The 22,430-nt window shown below is 43.0% G+C and overlaps 1 protein-coding gene across 3 annotated transcripts; it reads left to right on the forward strand.

The window, feature by feature from the left end:
- The first annotated feature begins 494 nt into the window (after positions 1–494).
- Positions 495–22,104, forward strand: dop1b (DOP1 leucine zipper like protein B). 3 transcript variants are annotated; one of them, XM_071475934.1, is made up of 38 exons: positions 495–719; positions 3,981–4,158; positions 4,626–4,807; positions 4,910–5,080; positions 6,138–6,327; positions 6,501–6,599; positions 7,055–7,178; positions 7,277–7,386; positions 8,000–8,111; positions 8,202–8,322; positions 8,459–8,578; positions 8,847–8,955; positions 9,404–9,640; positions 9,733–10,043; positions 10,143–10,543; positions 10,649–10,920; positions 11,007–11,159; positions 11,320–11,420; positions 11,779–11,969; positions 12,089–13,685; positions 14,487–14,583; positions 14,676–14,867; positions 15,051–15,173; positions 15,276–15,410; positions 15,507–15,562; positions 15,663–15,767; positions 16,018–16,084; positions 16,733–16,892; positions 17,565–17,647; positions 17,739–17,848; positions 17,943–18,092; positions 19,028–19,089; positions 19,337–19,465; positions 19,577–19,713; positions 19,817–19,872; positions 19,982–20,125; positions 20,244–20,376; positions 20,821–22,104. In XM_071475934.1, exons 2-38 carry the CDS (start codon positions 4,021–4,023, stop codon positions 21,076–21,078), a joined length of 6,936 nt encoding a protein of 2,311 aa, XP_071332035.1. In that variant the 5' UTR covers positions 495–719; positions 3,981–4,020; the 3' UTR covers positions 21,079–22,104. The 3 variants fall into 3 exon arrangements, with proteins under 3 accessions (XP_071332035.1, XP_071332054.1, XP_071332044.1); XM_071475953.1 differs by having other exon boundaries at positions 19,376–19,465; XM_071475943.1 differs by having other exon boundaries at positions 16,733–16,880.
- Positions 22,105–22,430: the final 326 nt, after the last annotated feature.

A 22,430-nucleotide genomic window follows, 5' to 3' on the forward strand; every position in this document is an offset into this window, starting at 1 on the left:
AACATCAAAATGTGTGCTGTGAAAAGGGCGATATGGGTCTGTTAACTATGCCTGTTTTCAGAAATGATCATGGCCTGGTTGTATATCATATAACAATAACCACTTAAATACATATATTTCGTCTGATGTCTGAATTCAGTAATAATAAAAACTGCACGGACTGTATGGCAGCAGTACAGTGAGCTCATTGTCAAAAAAAAAAAAATATCTGACAGTGAGGTGTGAGGTTTGTAAACACTGCACATCCTGGACTGCACCAAGGCCGGAGGGCGGTGAGTCCACAGCAAAGTGGTGCATCTCCATTATGAAGCGGCTCGGAGAGAAACTGGTTTCTTTTTTTTTTTTTTTTTTTTTTTTGCTCCGGGTCAGAATTAGGTAAAACCCCGTCGTGTGTTGACTTTTTTTTAAGTGACAGTTTAAAGACAAACATCTCCTTTGCTGTCCAAAGTACCCCTGCCCCACCCCCTTTCTCCGGGCGGAAGTCAGCTCTGAATCAGCTGAGCTTTGCGGGTCCCGCCCCGTGAGTTGTGACTGTCATCTGGCGACGTTTGCGGACCGCACGCATACACACGCATCCTCGGGACAAATTGCGGGCTTGCTGCCGCTTTTCTTTGGGCCACATTTAGCGAGGGATACACACCATGAGGACCGGGCTGGCTCCGGTCGTGCTGCTCTGAAGCGACCGTGTTCCGGTTCGTCCCCGGTTCGTTTCTCAGCTGGTGAGTCATTGATGCACCTGATATCTGGCTAATGTTGTTGACGGCGGTTCATTTAACCGGAGGACCCTGTTATTCCCCCTGACAAGGTAACAATTAAACCTTGTTGTTTAAATATGTGTAACGTTACGTTTTTTAAAGCTAGCTATATCTTACTAGAGTCCAATTGCAGTATTGGTGAGATATGTATAAGCTAGCTGCACACAACCGTGTATGACTACAGTAAAAAAAAAAAAAAGATCCGGTCTTTCAGGGAGAGATGTTATCATCTAGTCTGTGGTCTGAGGTCGTGCAGTTACATAATCTTGACCAGCAGACACTGATGCTACAGTATGATCACAAGCTGTTTAAAAGTTGCAGCTGCCAACTGGTTATTTGGCCACTGCTCATCTCGAGTGCAAAGTCTGCTCATGTGCAATCTCACAGCTGAACACCGCCTCATTAAAGCCTGTTGTAGTGGTGGTGTCAGTCAGGTGACACAGTCCACAGCGGGGCTTGTTGTGTGCCATGGCGTCCACCCTCAAAGCACACACTCCTCTGCTCAACAACACCCTGCAGAAATGCATAGATTTTTTTTTTTTTTTATTGCACTTGCTGTTTTGCTGAAGCATCCAATGAGGAAGTGTGAGTGTACACTCACTTCTGCTTGGCCCTCATAATTTGATTATCAAGCTGTCACCTGCAACTAAGCAGGGTTTTTAAGATCCTCATTTGCTCGATGGTTGCGAACATTGGTTTTACTTTTTGCAGGAAGAATTATGGCCTGTGTGCACGGAAACATCTGAGCAAGATCTATGCAGGGTAGGATCAAGGGATAGTTGCTATTTAGACAGATTCATCTTTCACATGCTGTCCTCAGGTACTTGAATATTGATATCAAAGCTGTCAGAGGGGGGAAAAGCACGATGGAAAGTCTGATCCACCAGGAATGGGGTTGTAGCCAGGGTTTTACAAATGCCGAGGTCACAAGTCTTGCATGTGGCTTTCATTGGTAAGGATGGCTTATATTTCAACAATTTAATCATTTGTAGGCACGGTTTGTGAACGTGATGAAAGGCCTTATTTTTTTATGTAAATGGTACCAAAACTGGGTGCATGTAAGCGAAGGAAATCGACCTCTTTAAACAAAGTTGATGGTGAGACATATCACATGTTATTACATACTGTTAAATTATTTTATTAATCAAATATGGCACCAGTCACATTTTTAAACCACAAAAAAAAACCAAAAAACACATAATAATACAGCAGACTATTTTCAAACCTGCGTTCCCCCAAGATTAAAAGCACAAAGTCACAAAGCAAAGACAAAAAGAGTGCATGACCTCAGTGAACTCTAGACTCTGACAAGATATTCTTGGTCATTAACTCATCACATGTTTATCAATATCCATATTCACCAGTAAGTACCAAGGAATTGCAGTGTACCAATGATAGGTTTCCACCATTACGTGAAAGAGGCAAATGTATTTTGAACTGTAAAATGTCTTTGTTAATAACCACATTGAAGGAACCCTTATTGAGAACTGTTTTCAATGTTATGTAATTATGTAAAATCAGTGTTGACTGATATATCATTAGGGTTGGTTGGACTTCATGGTGGCAGAACTGGCTGATGAGTGACACATTTGAACATTTGCATCTTTAACACGGTACTCCAGTGTAATTGGTTGGTTAATGGAAGGAGTTTAAAGATCACTGATGAGGTTTACCTGCTGACAGTGTCGGGGCCAAGTCAGGAGATGCTCACTCCATCACGCTTCATCATTTGGCAGTTTAATTGTTCTCTCATTCTACTGGTTATGTCCACAGTTTTCTCCCACTCGCTTACTGTCTCACTATGCTGTCTTTTCGTAACAAGAAACAAAGCACCAAACTACCTCTTTCTCCCTCTTACTCCCATGGGTCTAGAACTGGGTTAGCCTCTTTTTGTTTTATTATTGCTCAGCGGGTCTGCCCATCACAAGTTTTCAGAGGCTAAACTTGTGCCCTTAAACTGCTTATCTTGATTGTGCAGCAAAGAACCCACATTATTTAGTTTGCAAAGATTTTAATCAGCAAATCCTCGCATTTTCAAAGCTTTAACCAGCAGTTTTTGTATTTTGCAAATGACCCGAAAGAGTGATTAAATTATCATTGATCATTTCTCCGTCAGTCACCTGTTTGTTGCATCACGCCATCCTGAGCATGTGTTGTTGTGCTTGTCCGCGATGGTAAAGCTCCTCTCAGCTCAGCCACAGGGAGACCAGATGTCTGTGCTCTTCTAATCCTGCCATCCTACTCCCCCACCCATCTCTCTGTTTAGCTATATTCAAATACACTACGTGCACACACACACACACACACACACACACACACAAACACACACCACTGCCTTTGCCATGTGCATGAAAGCAGGAAAGCTACTCTTTCTAGATCATTAAATGTATTTAGCTGTCAGGTACTTTGTAGCAAATTAAGGTGTATTTTTTGCCAATGTAGCCTAAAATAAGACTCTTCTCATATTTTAGTTTTTCCTCAAGACCCTTTTAAAGCTACATTAATCAGCATTACTATATAAACAAAGGATCAAATGACTGCATTTAATGTGCAAGTGGTTGCTTTTAGGGATAAACCCCCAGAATTAGCACAGAGTCGGTACAGAGCTTTTAAGCATCCAGACATTTCCTGCAGGAAGAGTCTGTATGAGTGGAGAGTGAATATTGGAATCAGCAAATGGGAGGAAACACAACTCCAAACAAATGGTAACGTTGGTCTGTGTCTGCTGAATGTCTAAGAAGGCCACCATTGAGTGACATCTTTGCAACAACAGCTTTGTAAGGTGATAATTTGTGGATGTTGCCCCAGTTTGGCCCCGAGAGGCCAAAAAACTCAATTAATGTGGCTTCAAATTTCACTGGGTAGACAAGGGAAACAAACTGTATCCAAGTGTATGTTTGTACCCAGTCCATAACTTGTTTTTCTCCAGAAGTACATACAGAGTTTGTGTTGGGACTCCTCCCTCCTCAGACTGAGAGACAGGTCAATCACACAAACACTGACCAGTCATGAATGAGGACATTTGTCTTCTTTGCCTCGGAGCTTGTGTATGTCAGTGAGCAGAGCTAAATTGGCTAATTTTATTTGCTATAAACAAGCCTCAGAGGCAGAGGGATATCCAGCAGGTTGTAGACAGATACTTTCGCAGAGCTGATTTTCTTTTGAGCTTGATAAACTCACCGTTTGTTTCCTCAAAACCTCTCATTTGTCTCGCCTCTTCTCCAGACACGTTGTGCTGAACATGCTGGGATCAGACTGATGTGATATGGATCCTGAGGAGTTAGAGCTGCAGAATGACTACCGGTACCGTAGCTACGCGGCAGTCATTGAGAAAGCGCTGCGAAACTTTGAGTCTTCGAGTGAGTGGGCAGATCTCATCTCCTCACTGGGAAAACTCAATAAGGTACAGTATGGTGCACTAAGATAACCAGAAACACTGTGGCTGCTAATGACGTAAAGGAATGACCTGTGCACATTAGTATTTTCTATTTCTGTCTCCACACTTTGCGGGTGTCAGCTTCACAGCTGCTGAATGTGTTTCAGTTCTCTGCAGTAATGAGGAAGTTCTACTGTCTCATCTTGACTCTCTGTGTTATACAACCTTATTGTCCTCTGGCCATTTATTTGGGGCAGGTATTTACTTTGGAGTGTCTGTGTGTGTTAATGCACAAAAATTGGTCCTTAAAGTACACAGAGAATTTGAGCGAGAGAGCTTTTTTATGTTATGAACAAAATCCTGTTCATCCAGTGTGTGTGTGTGTTTGGGTTGCTTTATTTTCTTTATTTTATGTCTTTGCCAAATTCTCTCTTAGTGCATTGACTCTTAATGACCAATCCAGCATCTCCTGATTTTCTCTCTCTTTCTATCAGGCCCTGCAGAGTAACCTCCGCTACTCACTCTTACCCAAGAGGCTGATCATAGGGAAACGTTTGGCACAGTGCCTCCACCCAGCCCTGCCCAGCGGCGTACACCTCAAGGCTCTGGAGACATATGAAGTCATCTTCAAAATCATTGGAACAAAATGGCTGGCCAAGGATCTGTTCATTTACAGGTGGAAATAAAAGCAGCCTAAATGTTTTACTGCTTCAAGGAGAGTGCTGGCCTGATTGTGAGTGCAGTGTTTTTATAACTTGTGTGTCTGTCTGGTTTTTAGCTCAGGGTTATTCCCGCTGCTGGGCCATGCAGCCATGGCAGTGAAGCCTGTGCTGCTGGCACTGTATGAGCGTTACTATCTCCCGCTGCAGAGGGCTTTGCTGCCCAGTCTTCAGGCCTTCATAACAGGACTCCTGCCAGGCCTGGAGGAGGGGCTGGAGGTCTACGACAGGTACACAGCACATACTGCTTTTGTCAGATGAAAGAATCTGCTGCTGAAAATAGTCCCCAAAAGATAGGCTATTGTACTCCCATTTGAATAAGGTTAGCTAGAAACTGCAGTGCCCAGACATTTAAGGAAATTACTGAACCTTTTTGTAATGAAAGTATACATTAGTGACTTGAAGGAACAATTGGGCTTGTTGCTGAGTATGACAGGGTAGGAAAGTCAGAAAGTATCAAGAGATGGACAGTTTTGGTTTTCTTATGGAAAAGCCTTGTTTTCTGAACAATATAATCCTATACTAACAGTGTAAATTAAATATTTATCATACTTCAAAATGTTCTAAAGATGAATTCTTTCATCTTTATGAATGATTCAGTTAGTGTCATGCAACTGGAGTGAACCTGAGTTAAGCCTAACTTTAGCCTGGAACTAAATTCATTAAATTCATTTTTACCTATACTGAGTCGTTGCAGGAGAGTAAGTTGTGTCTCACTTTGCCTTGTCCTCCTTGCTTATTCAGATTTGCACTATTAGCATTTCAATTTACAGGTGATTGCAAAAGTTAGGTCTCAAACATTTGCACGTGCCATAAAAAGTAAAAGTAACATAATAATAATAAAAAGTAACAGTGCATTAACATTTGAAGAAAGGCTCATTTCTAATGTCTGTTTGCTGCAGGCCTTGTATTTGCGTCTTTCCATTTCAAAACCCAGCAAAATATGTAATTTGCCCACATTTTTACATACAACTGTAACTATGATCTGACAACTTTCACTGTTTATTTTTGCACTTCTGTATACAGTAATGCATGTGAACAGGCAGTTTGGTAACAAATAGTAAACCAGTGACAAAGGTATCATCCAAACTGTACGAAGAAGTCACAGATTTACAACTATGCATCTGTATCTTTACAACTTTCAGCAGATGTGTCTTTAACAGGACGGCCTGCTAATTCACTTAAAGACTTGCTCTAGTTCTCTAAATTTTGTGCTCTCTCTCTCTCTCTCCCTTCTCTCTCTCTCTCTCTCTCTCTCTCTCTCTCTCTCTCTCTCTCTCTGTCCAGGACTGATGCGTTGCTGCTTAAGTTGTCACTGCTGGTGGGTCAGCAGGTCTTTTATGGTGCCCTGTGGGGCAGTATGGTGGTCAGCCCCATGGTGCGGCTCCCCGCCTCTGTCTTCATAGTCACACATTTTGACCGTACGACGTCCCTGCACCAGCAAACACACATGTTAGGCTACGACCATCGCCTAGTGGTGAGTGCGTGTTTGTCTTACTGCACGCACGTGACATGAGACACATTTAATGATAAAGATCTACAGATATTTTCGCGTTATGGACATATTTCAGTTTCAGTTTAGTTCTACAGTTTGCTCCATCACCACCTTCTGTCATCTGTATGAACTTCTCGGCTTCTGTGTGTGTCCAGGTGAAGTCAGTGTGTCTTTCTCTGCAAGATTCAAACGTCCTGGTGCAGAGGAACATGCTTGAAATCCTACTCTACTTTTTCCCCTTTGCCACATGCCTGGTAGGTTCGCACAGACACGCTTCCCTCCTGTTTTTCTGGACAGGTGTGAAAGGTGAAGGATTCTGGGGAACCAAGTTGAACTGGCCCTCTTTTGTCTGTGAAACAAAAGAACATTTAGTCTGAACCATTTGAATGGACTGAGGCCCAACAAACAACAACAAAATGCTGCTACATAAATCATTTGGAAACCCAAGGATTTTCCTGGAAAAGTTTTGGGATTTAGGGATGGGTGCTTAGAACAGCAAATGTGAAAACTTTTTTTTAACTGAGTCTTAGTTCAGAAACAGACAATAGCAAAACATATTTAATGAAAATATTGCGCACAACAGTTAGGAGTTGTCTGTAACATATCTCTTTTCCATTGAACATTGCAAGTGTTGTACCATTATGCTGCCTGTATTCTTTCCTGTTGTGCCTCAGCTTACTGTCAGTCACTGTGTGTGTTGTTGGTTTAGGACCCAGCGGAGACTTGTATTGCTTTGAGCGTGGAGGACATGATCACTGTGGTGTCTGCAGCTTCACTCACACTGCTCCGCAGAGACATGTCCCTTAACAGACGCCTCTACGCCTGGCTCCTAGGTGCTCACTTCAGTGATGAATCATATGTATCACATTACTGTTATTGGTTCTCTCAGTTCACTTGCTAATGTTTTCCTTGTGTATGTATGTGTTTTCAGGAACAGACACAAAAGGAGAAATGGTGGCACCACATCCCACCCTCTCCACCACCACGGAGGAACATACATCGTTCTACTTCAACACCTACTCCAGAGATTTCCTTGTACAGGTAACTCACTCAAATGTTAGCTCACAGGCACATGCCACACCCTCACAAAAAACATAAATATATCTATATTTTTATTATAAGCTGATTTGTCAATGTTGACATTTTTGGAAATATGATTATTCTTTTTTTTTTTTTTGTTTAGAATTAGATGAGAAGATAAATACCATTCTCATGTCTGTACGGTAATTGTAAAGCTACAGTTAGCCGGTTAGGTTACCTTATCTTAGCTTAGCATAGCATAGCAAGGACTGGAAAACGGGGCAAACAGCTAGCCTGGCTCTGTCCTGAGGTAACAGAATCTAGAAGCACCTCTAAAGCTTAGTACCTAGTGGTTTTACAAGGTTTATGTGTGGGACTATTTCTTGGCAGGGAGCAGTAACTTTTCACAGCGGATCACATAAGAAGACAATGAAAAAAGTAAATAAGCATATTTTGCCAAACTAATAGCTATACTAGACAATTCCTTTTAAAGAAAAGAGCACATTTCAGCTTGTACAGTAAATGCTAGGAGCCATAATTCATGTCACATCTAGCTCAGGGGTGTCTGTTTGAACTAATGTAAGTTTGTTGCCTGTTTCTCTTATTATCATCCGTCCATTTTCTGTGACTTCAGGCTCTGATTAACATCCTCAAACAGAAGGATGTGGAGAGTGACCCAGAGAATGTGATTGGATACCTCAGGCCCTTTCGCATCATCATCAGCCTGCTGGATAAACCAGAGATTGGTAGGCATTACTTGATCCACCTCGCTTTGTCAATGTCTCAGCCTTACTCTTGGCTTGTTTTACAGTTACAATAAAGATGTTTCTGCTCAGGTCCGGTTGTCTTGAGCAGCGTGTTGTTGGAGGTGGTCCGAGCCTTCTACAGCTACTGTCGAGAGATGCTGGGGGAGGACACCATCACTAGCTCAGGGCTCTCTGGCAACCAGCTAGCCAGGTGAGAGGCATGGATGGTGGCACAGATGCAAGGATGTTCACTGTGGAATGTATATTTAACTGAACATGTGACAAAATTGCAACCAACAAAGTGAACACAGACACGGATGGTGATGTTGCTTTGTTTTCTCAAACAGCAAGATAAAAGAGAACAAGAATGCATCAGAGATCATAAAGACGGTGAATATGCTTGTGAGCTCCATGAACAGTGAATACCTATGGGAATACATGACACGACGCTTCTGCACTTCTCTCAGGTACGGCACGGGTTGATTCTGACAGAAGGATTGACCACATGTTAACGTCTGAAGTGTAAGCCTATCAGGTGGTGACTATTCAAGTATATAGAGGTGACACAGAACGTGCGAGACCATAAGAAAAATTCAGCATTAGTAAAATATGATATAGTGCATTAACATTAGTAACATTAAAGAAGGCTAGAGGCTGAAAGAGTTTAGTTAAAGTATGTTGAATATATCCAACATATGTCTGGAGGGGTCATTTTATTCTATTCTTTCTCTGTAGTGGCAAAGATGATCCACCAACACCTCCTCGGCAGGACCGCAGTCATCCTGCTCCCTCTGTCACAGAGATGTCCAGTCTCATCATTTTCCTGCTTGATGTTCTTCCTCTGGTAAACAACACACACACACACACACACACACACACACACCTGCACCTCTGTTCGTCATCAAACAAAACTGGTGTAGGTGAAACTGACACCAGAAAAAGGGCAGAAGGGGTGTGTATTTCAGAGCCAGACCCCGAACAACAGGTGTCAGACCAACACCATGGTCACGTGGCAGCAGTGTGTGTGTGAGAGGCAGAAGTATAAAAGTGCTTTGGATAAAAGAATCATATAAATGCAGCCATTTTTTATGAGTAGAAATTTTCTTTGATTGTTTTCTCTTACTAAGCAAAACTGTTTCCCTCTGGTCATCAGTTGCAGTTCATTTTAAACAAATATTGACAGTTATTCAGCACTGTGTGTGACCCAAGTCTGACTCATACAAACAAATACAAACCTGAAGAAATGTTTATATGCAAACATGTATGTTCTATATGTTTGTTTTGATCCTCAGGAGCTCCATGCTGACATCCAGTTCCAGTTCCTCCCTGAGATGCTGGGCATCATGCTGCGGACCTTGCGCAGCCACATGGACTCTGTTAGCCTGGAAGATGTCACACACAGCCTGCGTGCCTGCTTCAAGGTCCTCAGTAAGATCCAGATGCCTGTGGCTTATTTAGACGTTGAAGCAGGGGCTCACACCGAGGAGATCGAGTTACAGACACCAGAGCAGGAAGGCAAAGAAGTGCAGGTTAGACATCTTACAATTTGTGCCAATGTGGTTTCTTTTTAATATTTTTGATGATTGGCTGTGCCTCACTGTAAAAATTGTGCTTAATTTAGGATGGAGAGAAGGAGGGAGAGAAAGATGTCGGTGTCGGTCAAGTCAATGGTCACCGTGGAGATGAAGAGCTGAACAGAGATGGAGGAGATGAGGCAGAGTCTGCAAATGGTATTTACCCAGCACTCAGGTCTGAGGACAGCGGATTGGGGATCAGTGCTTCACCGTCAGAGCAGCATCTCCCACCAGGGATGGGGATTGGGGCCGAAGGGAATGGAATTTGCAAAGAAGGTGAAGGAGTGTGGAGGAGGGGAGGCAGTGTAGACACAATGACCCTGTGTTTGCAGGATATACTGTCCTCCATAACCACAAGGTAAACTACAGTATCACAGTCAAATTAGTTGCAATATAAACTGACATCTCAATGGCCCAACTGTGATCTCTAAATATGTTCACCCCTGTGATGTTTCAGATACCTGCTCGTGCAGGTGGAGGATGTCAGGGGACCTGAGGGAGGACCCCAGCCTGACCTTACTGTTCCCTTTGTGGAACAGAAGCCTTTGTTGAGCATAGGGGGACGTGAAATTAAAGACAAACTGACCGGACTGTTCACTCCAAACAAACTTAAACCTCGCCCTACAGCTGACGCCCAGCTCTCAGCAGCTCCCGTTGAAAAGAAAAAGGAACGTGGCAATTTAGGATGTGTGGACTGGGCAGCAGGCTACATGCCGCGGGGCAGGGCAGAGATCTCTGAGGCCTGTCGACAGGCCTTCACCGCCACCTGCCACCTGCTGCTGGAGTGCACCACCTTCCCTGTCTACCTAAGTGAAGAGGAGACTCTGGCTCTCCACACAGACATGTTTGGCCACACAGGTCAGCTCACAGGTGTATTGCATTTATGGAGCTGAGTTAATATGACTGTCATGTACATGCTTTAACCAAAAAAAGAAGTAATTAATACATTTTTGTTTACCTTAGGCTGTGACGTGGACAGCCTGCCAGTATGGTTGAGGTCCTTGATGACGCTGTGCTGCCTGTCCAGGGACTACAACATCCAACACACAGCTGTGGCCTCCCTGTTGGAACTTATCAACCACTCCCAGTCCTTAGCACTGGTCATCCAGGACAAGCACAAACGCTATCAGACCTCTGACTCTAACCCTCTGAGTGGGCGACTGCAGATGGTCACTGTGCCACCCATCTACCCGGCTCTGCTGCAGGCCATAGAGGAGGGCACAGATTTCTATCAAGTAAGATAATCAAAATGTCAGAATAACTCAGAGTTGTGGTATAAATGTGGTTTTTAAAGATTCCGTGATTCTGTGTTGTGATCCAGAGGGTGTCCCAAGTACTGTGGAGCCAGCTGGACATGGACCGAAGAGAGCAGCACATTTCCTGTGTTGAACTCTTTTACAGGCTTCACTGTTTGGCTCCATCATCATCAATCTGTGAGGACATCATATGTCAGGCTCTGTTGCACAAAGACAAGGTGTGTGCGCCTGCACTCACTGAACTACAATTTGTTCTCACATTTGAATTTTCTCCCAGCATCTTTGAGATGTGTCAGTTTAACTGTGACACACAAACACACCTACTAGAAAATGTAATGAGTTGAGCATATATATTTGTCTTGTGTTTGTTTGCCCCAGGCTGTTAGGCTGGAAGCTCTGCACCGCTTCACAGTGCTATGGCACCTGACCCGGGAGATCCAGACAAATAGGACGATGTCTCTCAATCGCTCCTTTGACCGGTTAGTATGTAGTTGAAAAGTGCAGTTAAGACAAATGGAGGGTAGTGTCTATTTATGTATATAATGGATCTCTTTGTCATTCCTGAATACATTTATATTTTGTCTTAGCACTTGTGTTATGTTGTTTATGTACTTTACATCTTCTACATGTGGGTCAGTGCTGCTCTGATAGTGGATTAACCTGCTACACAAGAAGGCGAAGTGGGAACTAGCACAACAAAGTTGAGAAAACTTTATGCAAATGTCCTGTCGTGCGCGGAGTGAAACCTTCAGTGAAGCAGTCGCACTTTCAGTTGATTCCAACAGAGAACAAATATGCAACTGTTAACAAGTGTGTGTGTGTGTGTGTCTCTCTCAGCTCTCTGTGTGTTGTGGTGGACAGCCTGAGCTGCACTGATGGCTCAATAAGTGCAGCAGCTCAGTGCTGGCTCGTCAGGGCTCTGTCCCTCAGTGACGTGATTCGAATCTTGGAGCCTATTCTGTTGTTGCTGCTTCACCCCTCCACTCAGCGCTGCTCCATTCACAGCGTCAAACAAAATCTCACTGCTGGTAAGTGTGTATGTCTGCAGTACATATGTTGCATGAATAAATTAAATGTGAGTTTGAGAGTCAAGTTTTTGGGAGTGGGCTGTATGCATTATTAAACTGATATACCCTTTGCTTTAAAGGTAACCTAAAGGTTCTAAGCAGTAGAAGTCGAAGCTCCACCAAAACGTCTGGGACATCTGCGGATGCCATGGTGACAGAGGTCACCACCCTAGATCTCTCCAACATTGTGGACCGGGAATCACTGTGGACAGAGTTAGACAGTGGTCCAGAGCTGGTCAAACCACAGGACTCTTTAGTGCTGTCAAGGAGTGAGAGTGAGGCGACAGAGGAGGAGGAAGACAGAGCGGAGGAGGAGGAGGAGGAGGCTGAAAGTGAACATACAGAGTCAGCTGACACCAGTGGTGCCCAGGTATCCACGGAGAACTCCAGCTCTGGCTCCGTACCATACCGCAGCACGGAGGAAGGAGGCTTGGTGAATGGCCTGCGGAGGGCAGAGTCTGAGCGTACACAGGCGTCTGATTCACTGTCAAGTGAGGATGAGGAGGATTTAGAGCTGGAGGCCATGGCCAGGTCTCGTCTGTTAAAACAGGAGCGTGAGAAGAGAGAGGCTATCGACTCTCTGTTCCGACATGTGCTGCTGTATCCTGTGTCGGGCGGCTGGCGCCATCTGCTCCAAGGCCTGGCACTGTTAGACAGCCTGCTGAGGAGCAGTGCTGAGTGCCCTCTGGTGGATGCTCTCTCCTCCACCTCTCTTGACACAAGCTCTGCTGCACATTTAAACCTGGTTTCTAACCTTTTACAGCGACATCAACAGGCTCAGGATGGCAAAGGCTTCTATGGCTGCCTGCTTTCCCCCTCCTCCTCCCCCTCCGTGCCCCCATCCCTTCTCATTGAACTGCTGGTGTCCCTGTGCCTGCGATTCCTGCGCTCTCATTACCCTTCCTACCTGAGCCTTGGTCCTCTTGACCTGCAGGGGAACAGGGAGGTTCAGGTGAAGAGTGTGGAGGTGCTCACCCGGATTGTGAACCAGCTTACCTGCATGGCGCGAGGACAAGAGGGCAATGGGGCCAGTCTGGAGCCCATCCGCAGACTCCTCTCAGGATGTAAAGTGCAGCAATATGCTCTGCTAACACTCTCTGCATCCATGTATGTCAGCCAGAGGGGAACTGACAAGGGACCACCCAGAAATATGGAGCTCCTGGATGAACAGGGAGGCCTGTCAGAGGAGAGCCTGGTGAATCTTGGATCAGGAGTGGGGCAGGAACAGTACCCCTTACAAATGGAATTACTTAAACTCCTTCAGGCTCTCATAGTCCTGGAGTACCATGTGTGGCTTGGTGGGGCTGCCTCAACAGCTTGGTCTGGCGGAGCATCTGGGCAGCCAGCGGAGCCTCGTGAATCCCCAACTGCCAGCACCCCCCTTGCTCGTGAGTGGCAAACCGCAGTCCTTTTCCAACAGTCCATCAAGGCAGCCCAGTACGTCCAAAGTCACCCCATCACAGCCCAAGGGATGTTTGTCTCTGCTGCAGCCAGGGCTCTGCAGCCACAGTACGGCTATGCCATGCACCCCCACTGGGTGTCACTACTGTGCTCCTCTCTGCCCTACCTGGGACGCTCATTAGGCATCATCGTGGCTCCGCTCATCAGTCAGATCTGCAGGAACTTGGACGAGCTGGTAAAACTGTACGAGCATGATGGAGGCAAGACAAATCAGAGGTAAATTGCACCACTTAAAAACGAAGGCTCTTGCTTACATAGATTTTATACACTTGATACACATGATGATTTGACAGTTTTAAGTTTGTCCTGTTTAATGTTTAGGGGTTCCAGTCAGGTCTTAAGTATCAAGTAAACCACCAGTCAAACCCAAAAGGACCCATGACCAAAACCAAAGTACATTTTTGTAATTTGGGTTGATGATTTTGAGGATGATTAGGTTTTTTGTGCTGTATCATGATAAATGTCCAAGAAACAGGAGCAGCTATTCATTTATTAATCACCAAAGAAGAAAAAAAACATAAGTACCAAAATTCAGTCCTGTGTGTTGTAGAATTCTCCAACTTTTTTTTTTTTTTTACCTTCGTGACTAGAAGCTAATGAGATGATCAAAAATTTACAGTGAAGACATTAATGTGCTTTAACACTTTCAGAAACACCTTCCCACTTGTGGGATGCTTTTGCCTTGGAAGCACCACTTTAGGTGTGATTTGGTCTGTACCAGACTCAATCTTGAGACAACCTTGACAAATTGTATGGAAGTCACCAGAAAAGTTGTTTGAAGAGAATTAAATGACATGTCTTAAAAGCAGGACACCATTTTTTTACCACGAGATACCAATGAGCAAAATGCACCCAAGCTTTAGTCCAATGTGTTGTCATGGAGAAAAAGTCCAAAAGCTTGAGACCAGGGTTATGACTGTAATCTTTTGGATGCATTCTTTTTGGGCTTGTGCACTGTTGCGTGTCTGGTAACAGTTTACATCACACATTTGATTCATGTTTGTGTCTTCTGATCAGCCTGAGTGGTAGGAGGGAGAACATCGCCCCCGACTACCCTCTGACTCTGCTAGAAGGCCTCACCACCATTACACACTATTGTCTACTGGACAAGAGGGTGAGATGTGAGCATACACTCTCAGATTTTTTTACCTCTCATATCATGATAATGTCAATACTCATTTTCTCCTCTCTTTCTCTCTGTGTCAGTCCTTGGTTGCCTGTGATCCTGTGGATGTTCGTAATGCACGCAGCGCTGTAATTGAGGCTCTACCGGACATGCTCAGTAGTATGGCGTTGTTATGGGGCGTGGTCATGAGAGAAGAGTTTCAGAGACGGGCATCTGACTCTGGCCAGAGCAGCAGACACACTTCTACCTCTGTCTATTTTAAAAGCACCAAGGTGTGTGCTACAAACATGCAGGTTTTCTGCATGCTTTTATGCCAGCACAAATATGTAATGAGAGACCTTTGTTGTTTATGCTGTATGTGTTGAACCTGTAATATGCTCACATTTCTCCTGTTTAGCCATCCGCATGTATTATTATGGAAAAATGTTATCCATTCACTGCGTGTGCATATTTAGATCCTACGGCAGCGAATACTGGAGTTCCTGGTCCCTCTGACTGCACAGTATGGGGTTCAGCTGATGGCTTCACTGGGAGCAGTATGGAGCAGCAGGAAGGGTAAAAGGAGACATAAAAACAAAGTAAGACCTGCAGTGTGTCTACAAAAAAAGAAAGGACACAGTCACAGTCAAGGATTGGCTTTAGAGTACTTGTTTGCATCTTTACGGTCTTGTCTTCTTTAGGTCTTACCTGTGGCCAGTGAGGCTCGTCTAACCATTGTGGATCTGGTGAAATCACTGAACACCTTGCATACGGACACCATCCTACAGTTAGTCAAAGAGGTGGTGAAAAAACCACATCAGATCAAAGGAGACCAGGTACACAAACACACACGCACAGATGCTTGAACCTTGTAGTTTCTGAAGTTCTGTTTCACTCATTTTCAAAACATTCTCTGCGTTTCTCTCCATTAGAAGTCAACCCTGGTAGATATCCCCATGTTGCAATTCAGCTACGCCTACATCCAGAGGTAACTAGTAGAATAAAGTGTCAAAAGTCCAAACCTCAGGGTTTGATACAGCTGCTCTTCAAATGCTCACTAATGTAATAATCTCTGTTTCTGTCTGTAGTATTTCAGCTCAGGCTCTGCAGGAAAACATTGCTCCTCTTCTTAGTCTGTTGCGGGAGTCTGTTCAGCTCAACCTGGCACCACCTGGGCATTTCTTACTGCTGGGGTCAGTTTGTACACATTCAGTGCTTCTTCCACACTGATGCCTCTACATTGCAGAATAAGCTTAGGCACTGCTTACTCATACAGTATCAGGGCACACACATCCAAACAGCTCATAAGTGCGCTGCAAGCCCACTCAACAGTCAGACAGTCTTAATCATCAAAATATATTTTTATGACAACGACAAAATATTTCTCCCTGTATGCATTTGTTAATTACTTTTTGGAAAATAGTAATCGTTCCCATCTTGCAGAATCCTCAATGACTTCGTCAATAGGCTCCCCAACCTGGACAATAAGAAGGATACTCGAGACCTGCAGGTATGATCCATGTTCAGTTGCTACAGCTATGATTGAGATGCAGTTACGTGCACTTAAGAAACCAGGTTACGTCGGTAATCAGAGAATGCATTTCGCTGCACAGTAGTAAATGTAGTGGGTCAGGTCAATAACCAGATTCCTCCGCATCCTCTGACTTATCCTGGAAGCATGGCTTATGATTAGAGTTGAAAAAAACTGCTTCCAGACAGTTTTTTCTTTGTCTGTCTGTGTCAGAACAGACTGTGGTGAGAGAGACAGCAGGCAGACAGAAAGAACAGAGCTCCCCTTCACAGCATAAAGTGTTTGTATTCAACAAATTTGGTGGAAACTCACTTCTTTTGGCCACTTTGAGTTATTCTCAGTTTTAGTCTGATTCCTATTTTAAATACAAGGACGCATCACCCCGTGTAATGACCTCTCCTTTCTTTCAGCCAGTCTACTCTGCTACTTTCTTTGTCTGCTGTGTTGTATCTTGCACATGCACACTTGTAAAAAGCCAATTAGAAACCTTTCTCCAAGAGAAATCAACAGGGGTAATCAGGTTTCTTAATCCCCTACCCCAGTTACAGAAACCAGTTTTCTCATTTACATGACAGTTAAGAAATTACAGATCAAAACGCAGTCATTGATGGTGACGTTATCATGCAGGAAGTGACTCAGCGGATCCTCGAGGCAGTAGGTGGGATCGCAGGGTCATCTCTGGAGCAGACCAGTTGGCTCAGCCGCAGCCTTGAGGTCAAAGTTCAGCCGCAGGTGTGCCCTGAAGCAGCGGAACCTGAAGACGCAGACATGGATGGTGAACATTGCGGTAACTTTAGATACCTCTCACAAATACATGCATGCGTGACCTCAGCTGCAATTCCTGACCGCTGTTGAGAAAATGAACACAGGGGATCAATACAGCCCTCTGCCGGAATGGACCGAGTGGAGCTTACAAATCACTACTGTTGCCATGGAAACACTGCGCTGTCATTGGTGCACTTAACCTTAGTATTACATGGATGGACTTGATATTTTTTTTACTTTCTCTTCGAATAAGAGTAGACAGCTGTCCCCATGGTTGCAAAAGGCCCAGGTACCATCTGAAAGTTGCGCTTATAAGTTGTAATACTGGTTATTACAGGTTAAACTACTAATATTTGAAACATGCCAATGGTTTGTTATATACAGACAGTGATGGGTGACAAAAGATAAAACCTGAATAACTTAGGTAGAAATGTAGACGCTTCCACACAGGGGCACATCTAACTTGTTATGTGTAATGAATGCTGAGCTTGATTTTTGATCAAAATGGAAAAGAGGAAATGATCAATGATATCCTGAGTGATCACTGATATTCTATTATGAAACATCTCTATCCTGATTTTCGCATTCACAGCCCCAGGGTGCATCAAGCAGAAAGAAAATATTAGAATAATTAAATGTTTGGTAACACTCACAGGTGAACTCACTGTTCTTTCACTCCTTGTCTCCTTGACAGAGTCAGTGGCTCAAGCTAGCACCATGGTTTCCTCCTCAGCTCCCTCAGTTTACAGCGTGCAAGCTCTTGTGCTCCTGGCTGAGGTAGGATTCTGTGGTTTTATTTATGTTGAGTGAATTAATGGCTAAATATTAGTGTTTTTTTTAGTGTTTAACACATTTTCCCACTGTGTAGATCCTGGCACCACTTCTGGACATGGTGTACCGCAGTGATGAGAAGGAGAAAGCTGTTCCTCTCATTTCTCGGCTCATGTACTATGTTTTTCCATACCTGAAGAACCACAGGTAACTGCTGTTGTAGGTGTCTGATTTATCTCAAGCAGCTTTGGACCCTTCAGTCTTAACAGAGTTCCTCTAACTATGGCTTTCTCTCATCTAGTGCCTACAACATGCCCAGCTTTGAAGCAGGTGCTCAGCTGCTGAGCAGTCTGAGTGGGTACGCCTATACCAAAAGGGCCTGGAGGAAGGAGGTCTTTGAGCTCTTCATGGACCCCCTCTTCTTCACCATGGATGCTTCCTGTGCACCCAGGTTAGTTTGTTTGTCTGTTGGATGGGAATTTATTTCACAGCAGTTATTCACCACTCTTCTACAGCTAGGAACTTCAGGAATGTCAAAAGACATACACACACAGAAGAGTCATAATAACTTATATAGACAGAGGTTAACACAGTATTTACTTTTGGAATGCCCAGTTAGCATAATATGATTGATTTATGGCACCTATGGCAGCATACAGTGACATACAGTACTTGGGGCTTACTGCACAGGAAAGTAGAAGAGAGCCTCCTAGTCAGTCTGCTGCAGCAGATTGAAATGTCTGCTGGTTTGTTAAACAAATCCAGGAGTTGACAAGTTCAAGGTTGTTCTTCCTTCTTTTTTCGTGTCAGAAAATCACATGACCCTTGACAAATATGGTCAAACCAGTAATAGAGAAGGTTATGACCTTTATTTATAATTTGTGGACAGACCTGCTTTATATGACCGGTGATGATTTTAAGATTTTTTCTCCAGACACAAATTTGATGTGAAATATATGATGGCGTGTGTAGAACAGGATAGTTGAACTTGTGATTCCTTCTGTAATAAATGTGATGCTATCCATTCAAACTCACAGCTGGAGTATTGTGATCAAACACACATAACTGAACATAACACAAAGTGTGGTAGAGTGTTTGACTTTAGATTTTACAAATGATAATAAAAGAATGTTTTTGATTGGCTGCCTAAATGGATTAGGTCTTCTCATTTAGTATTTAGAGTGAGTTCTGGTTGATCCTACAGATGTGTATTATTATGCTTTTCAGAATAACAGTCTAAAACCAAAGCTAAGAGTATAGACCCTGCATCTTCATAAGAAAATTTAAGTATTTTGTCTGTCAGGTGTATTTAATTTTATCACACAAATGAACTGAAAAACACTCAATTTCTAATGTCCTCTGTTGACTTCCCTGTGTTCTCTATAGTTGGAAATCCATTATTGATCATCTGCTGACTCATGAGAAGACGATGTTTAAAGACCTCATGAGTGAGTACAGCCTCTGGGATATGTTTGCAATGCAGTAACGATGCAATTGTCTTCTAAAGGCAAGAGCACATCTGTGACACAGAACGTTCATTTGTTACTTTGAATTAATATGAAACATGTTAGGAAAGGGATATACAGGGGTGGACAGAGCCCATGATATCGCTTAAGGATGTGATGTGTCAAGGTCAAATTGCAAAGATGATTTTTATTTTTTGCCGTTACAAACCATGATTTATCTGTGATGTAGGCATGCAGAGTGGCTCCTTGAAACTGTTTGCTAATGTAGATCAGAAACCCATGCTGCTGAAGCGCCAGGCGTTTGCCATGTTCAGCGGAGAACTCGACCAGTATCATCTCTACCTGCCCCTCATCCAAGGTGTGGTACTGGTACTGTTACTGAATAATTATTGAGTTTTTTATGTAGCTAAAAACAGACATTAAATTTGACGATTTAACGATTATAAAACTTCAATCCTCCTCCTTTCAGAGCGTCTCACGGAGGCTTTGCGTATGAACCCCAGTCCTTCTGTTTTAGCCCAGATGTTCTTGATGTTTCGTGTTCTCCTGTTGCGGATTTCATCCCAGCACCTGACATCTCTTTGGCCAATCATGGTCACAGAACTGGTAAGATTTGAGAAACTGGGTTTAAACACAGGGCCAATACTGTACAAGTGTCTCTTTTAGTTATTGTAATGGATTTTTTTTTTTTTTTTTACTTGTTCTTCAGATTCGCATATTTGCACGTCTAGAGAAAGCTGTGCAGGCAGATAAAGATGTCTCAAAGTGAGTTCATTCTTTTGTTTTGTCTTTTGAATTCCTGTTTCATTAACATTTTGTTGATACTCTCACTCGAAATACTTTGGCCTTTTTTGCATTCTTGTGTACCACCTAGGCTGACTAAAGTGGTGCGTGGGGCCCTTGAAAGAAATGGACCAGTGAATTTCTCTCAAGGAGAGTTGGACATGTACCTGTCAGCCTGCAAGTTTCTCGACACCTCCCTGGCTTTTCCACCTGAAAGGATACCACTCTTTCAGATGTAAGAGCCCAATTTAAAAACATGACAATTTTTTTTTTGTTTTAGTTTTGGTGTTAAAAGTTATTTTGTCTGAGTGTTATTTTGTGTCTTAATTGTCTGTGTCGTTGTCCACGTGCAGGTATCGCTGGGCATTTGTCCCTGAGGTGGATGTGACCCGCTACAATGGCCCAGAGACTGCGCTGATGGAGGGCGAGCAGGATTGCATACCCCACGTTGTCAGAGTACTGGAAGGGATACAGCACAGATATGGGGTAAGATCATAAGTAAAATGGTAAAGTAAAATTCAGACTCACAGTCATTTCCATTTAAGACTACACTCTTCAATGGTCATTCTGATGAGATGCTTAAAATTACTGTCAGTGTACTAAGTTTAGTACTTAGTAGTAATGAATCTAAATACACATCACATGTTTATATCTGGTGTAAATGGGGCCGAGGTCATGCATTGTCACTTGGTGTTTGGTGTTTAGACATGCGTATTATTTGGTGTATTAGACTCCAAGAACTAACGTGTTTTCATGGAAGTGACATCATGTGATTTCATTTTCCAGGGTCGGTTGTGATGAACATGAACTGAAACAGATGTTTTTTGTGTTCATTTATAAGAAAAAATTAAAATCACTTAAGTTGTTTATTCAGGTTTTGTTTTGTGAAATGACCACATTTTGCTCTGATGTCCTGACCTGTCATTGCAGACACAGAATGGACTGAGTGAGGAATCGTCCACAGAGCACTTGGAGTTTCCCCTCCTCACACAACGCTCCCTGCACACCATCACCCAGCTGTTGCCTTTCCTTCGCACCCTTTGCTGTTCCTTCCAGGGCCCTCCCCCTTATGGTGACCCTGTGCCCCATTGCCCAATAGCAGACTACCCAGCAGCCAGTTCAGACACAGTCCTGAGGAAGCTGGAGCACATCACTGAAGAAGAGTTCCTGGACTCCATGGAAAGTTAAAAACTCAAGCATGAAGCTTTCATGAACTAAGTCCTCTTATTAAGCTTTTTGACCTGCAGCCAAGTGGAATACCTAAAATAGGCACAACCAGTGATAATGTTGTATGTGAACTAGGAAAAAAGGAAATGTTTTTTAATGTTTTAACTTGTCTGATTTCCACATAAATACACGTACCTCTGAGGTGCTCTCACACTGAATCTGTGCTGAAAAAGTCAAGGGACTTTGTTGTAGGTAATTCAATTGGCTTTTTGGATATCTGTTTTAAAAAAATGGTATTAATTACCAGTTCCTTAGGAATGCTTCTTTCTCTCTCAGTGATGTGTGTCATCTCAACTGAAGAGTGTCATAATGTCTACTTTCTGCACTTTGTATGATTTTAGACTAAAAGACTTTACCACAAAAAATAGTGTCATAATGTAAACCTCAAATTATTACCTTTTGTTATTGTAAGGCATACACCTTATAATAGAGATACATTCAATAGCAATTTTGTGTTTTACACCAAATAGCAGATTCACTGTGAAGAACCGTCTTAAGTACTGTTTTTGTTCTTTGTCCTTTGACTTTTTCATAACTCTGGTTAGCCACACTCTCTAGTACAAACGTACATACTGTATGTCTGTCTGACTCTGAGAATGTAAAGTCTATATGTCTACAAGACCCTGCTAAGTACATTCTCTTTGATTGTTATTGGAGTCATTATGGGACCTCACATATTTACATTGTTAAGAGTTTTATTAGTAAATTACTGAATGTGATTTGTGTACACCAGAAAAAACCCTGTGTAATATTATTGGGTGTGCCTCAGTAATATACATGGTTGCTATTGTTGGTGTTTAAGGGAACATCGGCCTTTCTTTGCAGTTAATCATGGATTGTTTTTACAACTGCCTGTTGACTTTGTTTTCCACAGTGCTAAATGTTAATGGTTAATCCTTTAATGATTGTTTATTTTTTATGTTTAAAGGGCCATGTCAAGTTTTGAATTAACAAGAAAAAGCTCCATTAAATTAAATATTAAGCTTTGGTACTGTGTTTTCTCTTTGCAGCTTCAGTTGCTTCTTTTCCTGCATTTTCATGTGAGGGACCCAGACCCACAGAAGCCATGAAAAATAACTGTACAAAAAAAGTAGAAAGTGATGGATATTATGCAGCTGTACAACACTGCACAAATGCCTATTTTCAATATCATTCAATTCAATCTTTGCATATAGAGTGATCCAAAAATGATGAAAAATGAAAAACACAAAACTGATAGGAACCAGTAATGCACTCTAAACAGATTGGGAAAAGCTTTTTTTTTCAGCTGCACTGTACAGGCCATTTGTCTTTTACATAAAGCTACAGGCAGA

This window comes from Trachinotus anak, unplaced genomic scaffold, assembly GCF_046630095.1.
Source record: "Trachinotus anak isolate AG129_WGS33_773 ecotype Australia unplaced genomic scaffold, CSIRO_AGI_Tana_v1 ptg000001l, whole genome shotgun sequence".
NCBI lineage: Eukaryota > Metazoa > Chordata > Actinopteri > Carangiformes > Carangidae > Trachinotus > Trachinotus anak.